The 17,197-nt window shown below is 42.6% G+C and overlaps 1 protein-coding gene across 1 annotated transcript in view; it reads left to right on the plus strand.

Annotated features, from left to right (window-relative positions):
* The window catches only part of LOC125465688 (ankycorbin-like), an 88,095-nt gene extending 74,623 nt beyond the window's left edge, over window positions 1-13,472 (plus strand). Inside the window, exons 18-20 of the mRNA XM_048559419.1 lie at window positions 3,640-3,804; window positions 8,916-8,981; window positions 13,085-13,472. Coding sequence (XP_048415376.1) covers window positions 3,640-3,804; window positions 8,916-8,981; window positions 13,085-13,165 — 312 coding nt within the window. The 3' untranslated portion in view covers window positions 13,166-13,472. The remainder of the gene's footprint in view (window positions 1-3,639; window positions 3,805-8,915; window positions 8,982-13,084) is intronic.
* Window positions 13,473-17,197: the final 3,725 nt, after the last annotated feature.

Below are 17,197 nucleotides of genomic sequence, written 5' to 3' on the forward strand. Positions count from 1 at the left end.
TGTCCCTGCCCGACGATCGAATTAACATTAGTTAATCTACCAGGTGTGACTCCCTCCTGGAACACAGCATCCGGGTAATTCTCCCCCTCCTGGATGTGCCGCAGTGTTTGGAGTTCGGATTTCAGCTCATCAATTTTGAGCCGGAGCTCCTCAATCAGCAACACTTGCTGTAGATGTGGTCATTGCCGTTCCCAATGGGATCAGCTCACTCCCACATCATACAGCTACAACACATCACCTGGCCTACCATCTCTACTTAGGTAATTATTTAAAATTAATTAGTTTTCTTTAGTTTTGCAGTGTTCTCTGCACCAGTAAGTTTACTCCGTTATATACTCAAACAGACTCCAGCTTTGCCTTCCGACCCGCTCCCAGAGGATTTGGCGTCTGGATGGCCACCCCGAAAGATAACAGAGAGATGAGTCAAAAAAATGCATATAGCTTACCTACTCACCACACTTAGTCATTATTATTAGGTTAGAGGAGGTGGAAGGGTGGGAGATACTACGCGTATAGTGTCTCGGGTATTAGTTACCTCCCAAATTTATTGGGTGGAATCTTACCTTCCCAGGCTGCCCTCGTGCTTCTTCCTGGACTCCTGCTGCTGAAACAACTGAAACATATTACTTCACTGTAAGCGTCTAATTATTTCTTGATAATTCTGCAACTATTTTGTTTCATTCTATGTATATGTTTTGTTCAGGAACCCAATCCAGGTGTTAATCACTCTCAATGTAAAGAACAAACTTCTCATATCAGTCACAAATTTGCCTTTTTCTACTTCGAAATAATATTTCCTCATTCTGTTAAATTCCACATTACATTGTGGAATCTGTACTCACTTACTGTAACCTCTGGGTGCAGACCACTGCTTCCTTCAAAAAGAACAGGGTCTTTTAGTTACTGTCTCTCATTACGGCTGATAATACCAAATTCCACAAGCCCTGCCTTGATCGTATGTCATTACCCTACTTACCCCCATAGATATTTTTAATCAAGCAATTATCAAATCTTACCACATACTTTTAGAGCAGCTGAGACTTGAACCTAGTTCTTCTAGCTCAGAGACATGTATACTGCCACTACCTGACAAGCATCCGAGGAGCTGTCAAAAGAATACAATTGGAGCCTGAATGCACAACTTTAGACCACTTAGCCACAAGGGAAATCTTCATTCCCCAAATAGACTCATAGAATGATACAGAACAGAATCAGACATTTTGATCCATCTCATCTGTCTCGACCAGACACCCCAATCCGACCAAGTCCCATTTGACAGCATTTGGTTCATATCCTTCTCCACTCTTCCTATTTATATACCCATCCAGATGCCCTTCAAATGTTGTCATTATACCAGCCTCCATCACTTCCTTATTCCAAACATACACCACTGCTGCCTGAAAAGTTACCCGTCGGGTCCCTTTTAAACCTTCTCCCTCTCACCTTAAACCAATGAACCTGTGCCTTGTGATGAGAGTGCCAAATCCTAACGACTAGAACACGAGGTAACCTACCTACCTATTGTAACCACAGCTTCATGTAGAATGTGGTCTTTTAATCCTTTGTGATTTCAACTTCATTGAAAAGAAAGAATTCAACATCGAAGATCCTTGGGCTATTGTTGTGCAGTGGTAATGTGGCAGAAAATCCAGATTCAAGTCTCATCTGTTCCAGAGGTGTGTCTGAGTTGGTTGTTTAACAGTCATTGCAAGATTCTCAGTGCCTCTGTAGCAAAACAGTCAAATACCATGAAATACAGTAAAGTACCAATTTATTGAATAGAATCAAACAATGCTTACATCCAGTTAAGAAAAACCTTCCAGTTAAGAAAAACCTACCCGAGGCTTTATCCAAGTCTAATTCTAAGATGAGAGCCAGGAGATAGCTTTACATTTAGCTAATCATAATTGCTTCTTTATTTGAATGACAATCCACATGAAACTTGATGACTGACCACATAGACTTTAATGTGTGTTTCCTTGCATTGCTCTGCAAATGGTAAATGGAATGCAAGGAGTCCACTGTTTTAAAATGAAACAAAGTTATCGCTTGGCTGATAGTGAGAAGAGAGAGATATCTTTCCTGTATGCCCAGACTTTCTGTGCCACTGCACAATGCCCTTGAAGCAGCTTGAGGATGGGGTCAGGGTATAGAGACTGTCACACACACATCTTTCTGGGATGTGCCTTTGCAAAGGGAGTCTGGAGAGTGATGCAGTGGAGCAGGACCCTGTGCTGTAAGGTCTGTTTCCCAGGATACACATCGAGACAAATATCGATTGCACCTGGAGGACCATCGCCTCGGTGAAAGATGCTATTTAGGTTGCCTGAAACTTGTTGATCTTCCAGAGCAAGGAGTTGACTTTGACTGAGTGTTGCAAACTGGCAAATTCCAAGGTCCAGGACTATGTGCTGGGGTGCGCACTGAAGTTTGGGGTAGCTGTGGCCATCACAGTGGGGAAAGACCGCTGTCTGAGGTCTTTCTGCTGAAGTTGAATGGGGATCTGTTCAGTTATCAGAGCCACCCCCACCCCAGGTACCTCACTATATGTAAATGTATTCTTCTACAAGTTAGAAATGCCTTGGGTTTGTTTGTTGGATAGAGTCGCACTCCAATGTTTTGTTTGTTTCTTCATATGTTACTGTGCAGAACCAAACTGCTTTAGTGACTATGTATGCATATAAAGATAAAATATATTTTAAAAATAAAAACGGCCTCTAAGGCAGGGCCCCCTGAAGTGAGAGTTGTGATCCCTAATGGAGCTCTGAGTGCTAACAGTATTGTCACCCTTTTAATAGAAGATTTGGTCAACTGGGCACTCCTGGAGGTCTGAAGTTAGTTTAATCAGCCTGTTCAGAGATGTTATTATATACCTCTGGAGAAGGTAGGTCTTGAACCTGGGTCTCCTGGCTCAGAGGGAGGGACACTACCGCTGTGCCACAAGTGCTCCCCCCCCACCCGTGGAGACATGAAGCCTGTCCTGAAGTCCTAATGGAAATGTTGGTTGCATTATAATTCAGATTTAACAGCTCCCTTCACAGCTGCTGCTCTTGTAGCTCTCCCACCCCTGTCTCGTACGCACACTTGCTCTGTTTCCCTACTCCCATTGACCCCTGGTAGACTTTGCGCACATTCACAGATGAGTCCATGCACCCCTCCACCAGCTCTCACGGATTCCCCCACTCACTCCACTCTCCTAGGCCTCGGCTCTTGGCAATTTGAAAGGGCAAAAACACGGTCAAGATGGGAAAGTGTGAGGGAAGCCTTGCCTTAGGAAGTACTGCAGTTAAAATTCAAATGTCAAAGGTAGCATAGCAAATTTAAACCAAAATACCATTTGTGCAGAAGGAGTCCAACCAGGTACATTTTTTTAGTACCTTTTAATGGACGGGCAATTAGTACTAATCAAATTGCTCTGATTACTTCCAGTTTAGCTCATAGCCAGTAATCCAGCCATTAGAACATGTTTCTTTCTGGATAGCTCCTCATGTGTGCATGTCAATTGCTTTTGGCCCCATCACCCCAGTGGGAGTTAAAGTTCTCTCACATAGAGTCCAAGCTCTCCACATTGCGGAGCTTCTCGCACCCAGAATGTTCCTCATTGCTAATTCTCTGCTCCAATTTTTTTTCTCCCTGTAGATAACTGAACTATCCAAAGAGGTGTTCAAACTGAAGGAGGCTTTGAACAGTCTGTCGGAGCAGGCTAATGCTGCAGCACTACCTCCCAAAGCAAAACCCACACCCCACCAACAACACACGGAGGCTACACAAAGGCAGATCAGATTGTTACAGCAGCAGCTAGCAGTAAGTAGGCCGTTTGGATATCGTGGGGGATGGGTAGGAGGATAACACGACTGCTGGAACTCCTGGATGGAGGATGATTTAAATGTACTGAGTAACTTTTCAGTTATCATGGTTACATCAATAAAAGTAGCTGATCAGAGTGTGACACAGTAGTTATCTCATTGGACTGATGATCCAGAAACGCAGGTTAACTGGATTGCAAAAGATTATATTCACTGGAGTTTAAAAGAATGAGGAAGGGGATCTGATATAAACTTATAAAATTCCATCAGAACTAGACAGGATAAATGCAGAAAAAAAATCTTCCCAATGATAAGGGAATTCCAGAACTGTGTCACTGTGTAAGGGGTAGGTCATTTCACACTGATTTGGGTATTGATTTGGGGATGATCAACCATGATCAGACTGAATAGTAGAACAGACTTGAAGGGCCAAATGGCCTCTCCTGCTCCCATTACTGATGCTTAGAGTGTCCGGGTTCAAATCTCACCATGACCGCTTGTGGAATTTAGAGTTCTTGTGGCACTGTGGTAATGTCCCTACCTCTGAGACAGGTGACCCATGTTCAGGTCACACCTTCTCTGAGAAGATCAATTAGGAAATACCTGCGGCAACACTGGTATGGTTAACAATAGTGATAACAGCCCAATGATGACATGGCTTTAAACTTCCAGAAACGCTTGACCAACAAATATCTATTGAGCTGTGACTTCAAAATCTGCCTTTCACGCGAAGAAATGCTTTTTTAAAATCTTTCATGAGATGTGGGTGTCACGTGTAAACCCAGCATTTGTTACCTGTTCCTGATTGGTCTTTGCTGAGAGTGGCTTGCTGAAATATGTCAGAGGGCAGTTTAGCGTTAACCATGTTGCTATGGGCCTGGAGTAACTTGTAGGCCAGACTGGGGTAAGGGCAGCAGATTTCCCTTCCTAAAGCGAACCAGATAGATTTTTACTACAATTGGTGATATTTTTCACAATCACCATTACTAAGACTAGCTTTCAATTCCGGAGGCGTTTGTTTTTAAATGAATTGAATTTAAATCCTGTTTCTATGATGGAATTGAGCTCATGTCCCCAGGTTGTTTTCCTGGGCCTTGGTTTTCTAGTCTAGTGATTTACCACTGCGTCACCTTCGTCCCTTAAATTTGACCAAGTTGGTCTCAGAGCAACAGATCCAGATGCGAGATGAGGAAACCTCTCAAGTGGCGGGAAGTGTTAGGAACCTTGGTCCAAGGCCGAATAGGAATGCCACCACCTGCACAGTCCCCTCTGAGCCACCCGTACTGATATGGATCAACGTCACCTCTCCTTTGCTGTCGCTGGGTCAAAATCTCTCCCTTACAACACCCACACTACATGGAATACAGCAACTCAAGAATGCAGCTCACCGCCACCTAACAAAGGGCAGACAGGAATGTTGGCCCGGCTAACAACACCCTTGTCATATTAATCATTGAATCATAGAATCCCTACAGTGCCCAAAGAGATTATTCAGCCCATCGAGTCTGCCCTGACACTCTGATGAGCATCCCACCCATCCCCACAATCTCCCATGGATCTTTTATCACGGCTAACCCAAGTAACCTACACAACCCTGGACACTGTGCAATTTTAGAATGGCCAATCCACCTAACCTGCACATCTTTAATGAATAAAGTAAAACAGGACTGACTCACATTGTGATATCCCTATACTGTACACTGAGCACTCATTCACTGCACCAAAGACTTCATGAAATTGGAATCCAATTTTTGCATAATCAAAAGTGTGCGCTCGTGATCCAGACTGCCTTTTTGACTCCAAAATGAGTAAGTGTTGCTGTAAATGTGGATGTTACAGTATCGAATCATGGACACTTGGCTCTTTTGTTGTCCTTTAGCTCATCTCCACCTTCTCCAGGTCAGTTAGGGCTGGCCGAGCCAGCGATGCTCACATCCTGCGATTAAAAAAAAACCTGTTCCAGCCAAGCACACTACAATTAGCATGTGACTTCTCAATTACCTCCCAAAATGCTACAAACTGAGAATGAATGAATTAAAACTGAGAGAACTGTGGATGGCTGTAAATCAGGAACAAAAACAAAGTTTCTGGAAAAGCTCAGCAGGTCTGGCAGCATCTGTGAAGGGAAAAACAGAGTTAATGTTTTGGGTCCGGTGACCCTTCCTCAGAACTGAGGATTAATTAAACTGCATTTGGGTGAATTAATGCTATTTGCTTCCACTGCCTGTTATTCAATTGATCACTTGCTCAATGCTTTAAACATGGCACTGATATTAAAACATTACCCAGCATTGAAGTACATCACCAAGGACAGTAGCAATGCATGGTCTTGGGTCAGAAGATGTAGAATGCACATGGATGGAAGTTATAAGGTGCAGAACACACTGTTGATATGAGTCAATAGGGCAGTTGTTGTTCTGTGGGACAGAAAATAAATCGGGAGATAATGAAAGAAAATAAAAGAGTCAGTGCATTAGTTTTGGGTGAGTTTAATCTTAATGTAGATAGGGATAGTCAGATTAGCAGAGGAAACTATGAGGATGAATTCATAGAGTGTGTTCAGGATGGTTTCCTTGAACTACATGTTGTGAATCCATCCAGGGATCAGACTATTTGGATCTGGCAAGTTTAATTAATGATATCAGAGTAAAATATATCTAAGGAAACAATGGCCATAACATGATCACATTTTGTTAGAATTGCAGTGGTTTGAGAAGGCAGCTCAGCCACCACCCTCTCAAGGGCAAGTAGGGATGGAAAATAAATGCTAACAATGCCAGAGACAGTCACATCCCACTAATGAATAAAACTAAGATAACAAAGTGTGAAGCTGGATGAACATAGCGGGCCAAGCAGCATCTAAGGAGCACAGAAGCTGACATTTTGGGCCTAGACCCTTCATCAGAGAGCTCTCTGATGAAGGGTCTAGGCCTGAAATGTCAGCTTTTGCGCTCCTAAGATGCTGCTTGGCCTGCTGTGTTCATCCAGCTGCACACTTTGTTATCTTGGATTCTCCAGCATCTGCAGTTCCCAGTATCTCTGAATGAATAAAACTAAATCAGTCTGAGAGTAAGAAATTGGTTCAGAAACAACTGTGCGAAATTTAAATGCAGGTCAGCTGCAAAGGAATTTAACAGAAAGACACTTGAAGAACAATGTTTAAGGAAATAGTTCATGCCTCATAACAAAGATATATTCTTTGCTCAGTGATAAAGATGGATTCTGGGAAGGGGATTAGCTGACCAAGGTTGAACAGGGAAGTTAAGGACAACATCAGAATGAAAGAAGGAAACATGAAATGTGCCAAAGATTAGTAGTGGACCAGAGAAATGTGGAAGTTTAAAACTTACAAAAAAGAACCAAAAGAAGGATTTTTAAAGTAAACTTTAGGATAAATTAACACATAATATAAAAACACACTGAGAGCTTCTTTAAACATACGAAGAGGATGAGAAGCCAAAGTGAACATAGGACCCTTGGAGAATGAGGCTGAGGAAATAATAATGGGCAACCAGGAAATAACAGAGGAGCTGGATAAATAATTTGCAAAATTATTTATGTAGAAGACACCTAATAACATTGTAAAACTACTAAAACAGGGGGCAAAATGGAAAGAAATAAATACAATAATTATCACCAGAAAAAAAATACTAAGTAAATTAATGGGGCTAAAGGTAAATACATCATCTGGATGTTTTCTAAGATATTGCATGAAGTAGTCATAGAAATAGTGGATCTAAAAATCCTTGCCTTCTGAAAAGTCTCAAAGGAAATATATACTATAGGCCAGTTAAGTTAAGACCTGTCATTGAGAAAACCTTAGAGTCTATTATAAAAGACATAATGGTAGAACATTCAGAAATGTGTAATATGATCAAGTAGAGACAGCATAGCTTCATAAAGGGGAACTCATACCTGACAGGTTTATTAGCATTCTTTATGGAGGTAACAGCGGGATAGACAAAGAGGAACCAGTGGGTGTAATATATTTGGATTTCTAAAAGGCATTCGCTAAGGTGGTGCACATGAAGGTGGCATAGTGGCGCAGTGGTTAGCAGTGCTGCCTCACAGTGCAAGGGACCTGGGTTTGATTCCAGCCTTGGGTGACTGTCCGTGTGGAGTTTGCACGCTGCATGAGTACGTGGGTTTCCTTTAGGTGCTCCAGTTTTCTCCCACAGTCTGAAGATGTGCAAGTTAGGTGCATTGGCCATGGGAAATTCAGGGATAGGGCAGAGGGGTGGGGGTCTGCGTGGGATGCTCTTTGGAGGGTCAGTGCGATTCTGATGGGCTGAATGGCTTGCTTCCACACTGCAGGAATTCAACTATTCCAAGTTACAACTGTATGACCAGAGTTAGATACAAGGTACAGTGAGTGGATGATATTACCAAGGGTAGGTATAAGAATATCGAGTGTTTCCTGACCAGCCTTGCTGAGGTCATTGAGCTTTTCCTGCATCTCCTTACTGTTCCAGGATTAAGGAATGTCCATGCCACCACCTCTACATGGCATGAGCTACATTTCTGGGTGGGGTGGGTGATCCTGTCTCCCAACGAGGAGACTCCATCTTCAACCTTCAAATAACCTAAGGAAGGTTTGGAGGATCCCAAATTAGTGAAATTATGCTTACTTCTGAACCAATGTGATAAAAGCAAAAATAAAACAGAGAGATTCCTGGCGATTGTTTCAGATCTCCAGAATCCACAGTTCATTGTTTTATTTTACAATGTAATAAAAATATCATTTAGACGAGTTGACATTATTTAATAGTGAAGTGAAAAAGCCAAACACATCTATTTTACCTGAATGCACCGTCATCTCCCAGATTTAACGCTAAGCAGATGTTAAAGTAGGCACCATCAGAGGAGCAAAATCAGAAAAAGGAGTTTCCCGACCCGAAATGTCAGCTTTTCCACTCCTCTGATAGTGCCTGGCCTGTTCTGTTCCTCCAGCTGCACGCTGCATTATACATGTGTGACTCTACTTTCTGGCCACCGGAGGGTCTGTTCTAGTTTAAAAGTGGCAGCAAAGCCTTAATTGAAGAAATTCTCAGTTTCACAGAAAATGTCACTGAAACCTAAACACTAAACCTGATCTGTTCCTCTTGGCAGCAAGCAGAGAGCAACCATAGAGCCATCGTGACTATTTACCGATCACATCTTCTCTGCGCTGTTCAGGTAAGGAGCTGAATGCTGACACCACATTCCTGATGGTTTAAAAGATAGTAGGAACTGCAGATGCTGGAGAATCTGAGATAACAAGATGGATGAACACAGCAGGCCAGGCAGCATCAGAGGAGCAGAAGAGCTGATGTTTCGGGCCCAGATTCTTCTTCAGAATTGGGGGAGAAGAAGGGGTTTCTGAAATAAATAGGAAGAGAGAGGGAGGCGGAAGGAAGATGGATAAAGGAGCAGATAGGTGGAGAGGAGGCAGACAGTTCAAGGAGGCAGGGATGGAACCAGTAACGTGAGTGTAGGTGGCGAGTTAGGGTGGGGGTTGGTCAGTCAAGGGCAGACAGGTCAAGGGGTTGGGATACACACACACACACACACACACACACACACGCACACTTATATATATAAAACACATGCTTATATACACATATACCCACATACACACACACACACACACACATATATATATATAAAACACACACATGCTTATATACACACACATGTTTATATACACACACACACATGCCACACACAAACACATACACACGCCACACACAAACACACATGCAGATGCTTATATATACACACACACACGCTTATATATATATTATACACACACACATGCTTATATATACACACACACATGCACACACCACTTATATACACATACACCCACGCACACACGCTTAGACACACACACATACACGCGCAGATGCTTATATACACACACACACACGCCATACACAAGCACACACACACACACACATGCGCGCTTATATATATACACACACAAAAACGCACACACACACTTTTATATATATATACACACACACAAACAAACGCACACATACACACACACACACTTTTATATATATATATACACACACACAAACAAACGCACACACATACACACACAGACTTTTATATATACACACACACACACTTATATACACATACACCCACACATACACATGCACCTGCTTATTTATATATATATATAAAACACACACACACGCTTATACACACACACGCTCATATATGCACACACACACTTATACACACATACACCCACACATACACGTGCGCATGCTTATTTATATATGTATATTATATGACACACACACGCTTATACACACACACACTTGTATATATATATATATACACACACACACACATGCGCGCTGATATACACACACACACACGCTTATAAACACAGCAAACACATACACAGATGCACGCTTACACACATACACACACACACAGTCAACAGCAAGGACGGGAGACATTCTTGGTCAACCATGTGATCTGAAAGCTCGAATCTCAATTTCCATAACTCCAGGATGTAATGTTGCCACAGCAACTCTCCGAAAATACCACAAACACTCACTAGAGGCCAGTTGGATCCAAAGCTTTGACTGATTAGGAATTAATAGCAGAGAGATTTACACTGAGATTGGCAATAATTATTCTTTATTTTGAAGTATTTACATGCTACCATACACACATTGCATGTTTTCATTTTTGTTTCATTGACTCATGGTGCCCCTCAACCATTTTTTTTCCCTCCTGCATGAATATCCAATGCTTTCCAACATGGGATGTCAATGCATCAGCAATGCTGACTGGCAGGCATGGACCCTCAGTACAGCTGACGGCTTGGAGGCAACCTACCCCACTCCCACCCATCTGGCTTCATACTTTGAACTTTTTAATCTGCCAGCAGAGGGCGGTGTTGCCAACTTCTGTTGGGCAAATCCCTGGAGGTCTCATCATGTGACCTCCACCAGCCGTCCCACCCACCCATCTGCCTCCATTTCCATCTTTCCATCTTTCCAGTGGAAATAGATGAAGCAGAGTGAGGTTGCTCCTGATTGATACTTACTGCAGTCTCTTGAAGGTTGAATTTTAATTTCTCGGATCACCAAGACAATCCTGGAGATTTGGCAGCTCAGTGCAGAGGGGATTTCCAAGTGACTACTCCTCAGAGAAAGACAGTGCAACCTGCAGTTCTGGTGTTGGTGTGTGAGTTAGTGAGGTCCAGAATGTCAAAATATCTGCAGCAGCCCATGTGTTTGAGACCTGAACAGAGAACTGTCACAAATACCTGAAGTCTAGTGCTGCTGCTGCAGTCATCATTAGGAAAATAGTGGAATGTTATTGTTTGTTGCAAAGGGAGCAGAATGCAAGAGTAGGGAGATTCTACTTTAGTTATACAGGACATCTGGAGGACCTTGTACAGTATTGGTCTCCCTGTGTAAGGAAGCAAGTGTGTGAAACATTAGAGAGTGACACCTAGAATGGACAGATTGACTTATGTGGAAGGATTGCACAGGTTAGCCTAATATCTGCTAGAGTTTAGGAGATTAAAAGGTGACTCAATTGAAATATATGAGATCCTTAAAACATTCAAGAGGGTAGTGTGGTAGCTCGGTGGTTAGCACTGCTGCCACACAGTGCCAGGGACCAGGTTTGATTCCATCCTCAGGCGACTGCTTGCTGGACATTTGCACATTCCCCTGTCTGTTTGGGTTTCCTCTGGGTGCTCTAGTTTCCTCCCACAGTCCAAAGATGTACAGGGAAGGTTGATTAGCCATGCTAAATTATCTATAGTGTCCAGGGACTTGTAAGTTAGGGAGGTTAGCCGTGGAAAATACAGGGTTACAGGGATGGGATAGAGGGATGCGTCTGTGTGGAATGCTGTTCGGAGGGTTGGTGTGGACTCAATGGGCCAAATGAACTGCTTCGACAGTGTAGGGATTCTGTGATCCTGAGGACCCATTGACAGAATGGATGTGGAGGAGATGTCTTCCCTTGTGAGAAATCCCAGAACAAGAAGTCAATGTTTTTAATTTCTCTGTGGGTTTTTGAAACTCTATTCCTCAAAAGTAGGTGGAGGCAGAATCTGTGAATGTTTTTAAGGCAGAGGTAGATAAATTCTTAATAAGCCTGGGTGTGAAATATAATTGGGTGCGAGCATGAAAATGGAGTGGAGGATTAAGATCAGCAATGATCTCATTGAATGGTAAAGCAGAGTGACCTACTGCTGTTCCTAATTGGTATTTTATTTATTCATTTGTGGGCTGTAGGTGTTGCTGGCTGGGACAACATTTATTGCTGACTCTGTTGTTCTTGAGAAGGTGCTGATGAGCTGCATTCTTGAACCACTGCAGTTTGACCCACAACTCAGTTAGGGAGAGAATTCCAGGATTTGACCCAGTGACAGTGAAAAAATGATGGTATATTTCCAAGTCCATGAATATTCCGAATTCACGTTCATATGTATGTTCATGTAAAGCCGACAATGCGTTGGCTACTGACCTTCAATCCTGGAGAGGGTGGACTCACTCATATCCTGGAGACCAATGGTGCTGCTGGTCTAGCTGATTTGACTTGCATTCAGTCTGGGGCTCCAAACAGGATTATCTCAGTCACTTGTGTTGTCACTGTAAAAAAGGAGAATAACTTCTCCTAATTCCTTTCATGATCATGGAATGTCACAAAGAACACTTCAGCCAGTGAAGCCAAGATTGTATTGTAGCCATCACGTTCACCAATTTAAACAACAAACTCCCGCACACAGCACTGAAAGAGATATCAATCGGATTTATCATTGTAGGAGGAAGGATGAATATTGGTCATGATGCTGCTTCTCAACAGAGAGCCCACTCCCATCTGAGGGAATAGGCAGGATTTTGGTTGAATATCACACCCAGAGGTCAGGACCTCCAACAGTGCTGTGCCACCCAATAACTGGGTGAAATTACCACCATTTCCCCAGTCTGAGCTTAAGCCTCTCGAGTGAGATTTGAAACCAGAATCCCTCAGACAGAAGTAAGAATGCCATGCAGTGAGACATTATATGTTCTTGGTGATGTGCTGAAGTTAATGAAGGAGACCCAGTTTTTCAGTGTAAGTTCCTTTCATTTTGAAGTTATGAATGAGTGGATGAGAGGAAATCCTGGAACTATTAAGGTGACAATCTATGGCTAATTTGCTACTTCACAGCCTAGAATGCAACTCAAAACTTTGAAACTTGGTATACAAAGGAAATGACTTTAGGCTTATCATGAAGAAATTGACCTGATTTGTCGTGTTTCTTGTTGCAGGGTCAAATCGATGAAGATGTCCAAGACATCTTATTACAGATCTTAAAAATGCACAAACCTCACAAACAGACCAGCTTTTGAGATTCAAGCTTTGAAGAGGACAGTAAAGTGTTATTTCTTATACCTGATGACAAGGTTTAAATTATGTAGTGTGTTTTTATCTCGGCTTTTTCAAGACTTGAGAAGAGAAATGGAGGAACGAGCTTTGCGTAGTAGTACTTATTTTATTGAATAGATATTGTCTAATGATGGAGGCTGTTAATGTGGTCAGTGCTCACAGAGTGTACTGGTCTGAACATTGAACTAATAAAGCGGAAATACTTAAAGAATATTTATGTTGATCTTTTGTAGGAATTTTGAATATTTGGCATCTATGATCCTCTTCGTTTTCATCACTCTCTTGATTATTTTTGCATGCTGGGTGGCAAGTTGACTTTTAAGTTACCCTCAAAATAATGGGCGCACCTGAATTTAGTGGGGCACCTGGGGAGAGGAGCTGGGCTTGTTGATTAGTTGTAAGGCTGATGTCTGTCAGCGGAATTGTGGAGTGGAGTAGTAGAGATAAATATTGACTTTCTTATGACTCAGCTCAACTGGAGCAACAAGGGTGAATGAGCCAACATTTATGGGGGTGACCTGAGCAGCTTGGATGTGGATGTCGCTAACAAGACTAGCATTTGTTGTCCACCCACTGAGTGACTTGCAAGGTTACCTGAGAGAGAGGTTAAGAGTTGACCATATTGCTGTGGATCTGTAAGCCGGACCAGCTAAGAACAGCAGATTTCCTTCTCTCATGCCCATCAGTGAATGACAAGGGTTTATAAATGATCACCATCACTGAGACTAACTTTCAATGTCGGATTTTATTAATTAATTGAATTAGTGGCCGCGGTTGGTGGGATTTGGACATGTGTCCCCAGGGCATTAGCTCTGAAAGACTAACCTAGTGATATTCCCAGTGCACCGCCATCATTCCTTCTTACCCTCTTGCTAATCGAGGCTTGAATTGCCCAACAGCTCTCTGCAGCTCTTCTTGCAGGCCTGAACCTTTCTGTGCCGTGTTGTGCAGACAACAGCTACCGTGTGCATTCCAGTGGATGACTCTGGAACAAGGGACCACAACTCAAAGTGAAAGGGAGGAGGTTCCGAGGTAATTTAGCATTCTTCTTTTCACCCAGAGGGTGGGGGTGGGAAGGTGCGCTGGAATACACTGGAAGGGTAGTTGTGTTGGGCAACCTTGCAGTCTCTAAAAAGTACTCAGATGAACATTTGGAGTGTTATAATATTCAAGGCAATGGGTTTAGTTCAGGAAAGTGGGACTAGTACAAGTCGTAATGTATTTTATGCATGACGGACTTGATGGAGCAAAGGGCCTCTTCCATAACCTATGATTGTAGAGAACTCAAGCTGCTCTGCATTGAAGGGCATCTCCATGTCTACCTAGCTACCTGAAGCACACGTTGCACATGCCAATAACCTGCCACTGACAGTTATATGATGTTCACTTAGTGGTTTCTGACAGATGCCACCTCTCAAGTTATAGGTGGGGATCACGTGCCCCCCTAGCTTCCATCTGTTAAGTCTATTTGCAAATCCGAGGTTGTCACAAAGTTTAGACTGATGATGCCAGAAAATATCATTGTAGCTGTCAACAAATCATATGCATTAGCTGCATTTTATGGTTACACGTTGTAGTGACTGTAATGAGGTCAGCCAGGTGGACCTCACAGAATGAGTTCTCCAGGCTGTTAACCCGGTCCAATCAGGGACGCCTGGCTGACAGATAGAAACAGGAGTGTCAGGCATTCGGTTCACTCTGTGAGCTGGCTCTGAGGGAGCTGGATCAATGTCAAGGACAATAAAGGGTGACTTGGTGATGGAGTCATTTCGCACACTGGCATTACAAGGGTAGACTGAAAGCCTTCCCTCTCAGTACATTAATACCCTTGGTCATTCTGAGCATGCCAGGATTGGCACATGTGGGTAATGGATGGTGCCCTGTCCCTGAGGAAAGCAGCCAGAGCTGAAAGACTGAGAACATAGTTATTTTGACTGGCACCATCATAGGAAGAAGTGTCAATTGTTGGTCACTTTTGAGACATTTTTGTAGGTCAGCAACTGACTGATCCTGCAAACATGTTTCGTTGAGCCCAGGAAGAGTATGTCCTAATTTCCCAGGATTCATAGGCCTCTTCAACTGTAGCTGCATCCTCGCCTTGCCTTCCCCTCCTGTGCAATGTTATATGTATATATTGCTATAATTGAGCAATAAAAATGTTAGTTGGAAATCTAGTGCTCCTGAAGAGATTGCACACATGTAGCTACATATTGTGGTGAAATCCAAGGGCCACCTTTATCATTGTCAGTCTCTCCAGTTACAAAGTCCCTCCTGAATCCAAGCCTACATACTCCACCTCATTTGTATTCACCATATTGTTTATGATTTAGGAAAAAGATCTGTTTTGAATTTCTCTTTATCTTTGAATGACATCAGGAATGTTTGGGAAATCTGGCTTAAGATAGTGCTACCATATTTTGAGAATCACAAAGAAAGGGATCTTTAGGCAACAGTTTGCATTTATGTAGCACCTGTAACATATTTCATTACAGTCATATATTGTGACACCAATCACTGTTGTGTTGCAGTTGTAGGAGAATGCTGCCATCGACTCTCATTTCGGTGCTGAGTTTACGAGCCTATCAAATAGCAGTGGTAGAGGATAAGCCACCATTGACAAAGAGGCACTCATCTCACATGATGAGATTTAGTTTATTGCTTGATAGCAACTGGTACAATTGATGAGTTGGGCATAACTACGAAGATTGTCAGGAGCCTGAGAGGATATGTCTGCCTGCATTGGAAGCTCGTGAAAAGAGAGCTGGGTTCTCCACTCAGAGACCATGATATCATCAGGTGGATGCAGGTTCAACTTCGTCTGTTTCAGAGCCATCAGCTTATATAGCAATCCTTGAAGTGAAACCCTTCGTGTAAACCCAGGGTTCCCGCAGTTGCAATAACTATACTTCCGCAAGCCCTGCCACCTTTATTTTCATGTAAATACACCAAATAAGAATGAATATAGCCTCGTGTTAATGATAATGAACTAGCAAAACTGCAGTTTCAATTCTCACCATGGCAAATAGAAGAACTAAATTTCACGTATTTAGTAATGTAGAGGCTGGCCCCTGCATAGACATACCATGAAAAACAGTTGCATTGGAATTAGTGTAAAACTGGCTCATTAATGGATTTCATGGAAAGGAATCTGCCATTTATGTTGCATAAGGGTTTCAGGTCCCTGGAGCCACCTTGCACTGATGTGATAGAGCTGCACATCACCGAACATAAATAGCACAGTGTGGATGGAGGTAGGGCATTCTAGAAGAATAAACTATTCTGCACTAGGCTAGAACTTTTGAGAGTTTTAAGAGCACAGGGACATGAAGGCAGTGAAGAATCACATTATGTGATACAACCATACGATTAGGGGCTGGTATTGCAGTATTTAGCATCAATATATAAAAAATGGCATTTTTCTTTGAAGTCTAAGCCTGAAGTCAGTTCTTTAGAATGAGGGCTAGATGGATTTTATTGACTATGAGTCCTATATTGGGGTTCTTAAAACGGGGTAATCAGGGAGCCCTGCTTGATAGAGATAAACAGGAGATTCAGAGAGTCTCCTCATTCTAGGGACAGGCTGTGAGCTGGCTCGTCAGAGCCCAAGGACTGTGCACGGGTAAATAGAGGGCGACCTGGTGACTGGATACTGACCTCGGTGCAGTTATTTCACCTTCTCTCTACTCAGTCTGTCTTGAAGGCAAACGCATAGTGTGGCATCAAACCACACAATAATAGAGTTCCGATATAGCCTGGAGAGGAGTTGTCATATTTTCCTAGGATTGACTGATGTCTTCAATTATAACTGTGTTCTCACCTTGCCTTCACCTATGACTGGGATTCCAGTGAAATATTTATGTAAATGTCACGCTAATTGAGCAATTATATTTTTGATAGAGTACTCCTCCTGAGGGAATTGCACACATGTAGCTGCACATTATAGTGAAATCTGAAGAACATCTTTCAAACTCATTAACAATTTCTCCAGTTACAAA

Source organism: Stegostoma tigrinum, chromosome 30 (genome assembly GCF_030684315.1).
Source record: "Stegostoma tigrinum isolate sSteTig4 chromosome 30, sSteTig4.hap1, whole genome shotgun sequence".
Classification (NCBI taxonomy): domain Eukaryota; kingdom Metazoa; phylum Chordata; class Chondrichthyes; order Orectolobiformes; family Stegostomatidae; genus Stegostoma; species Stegostoma tigrinum.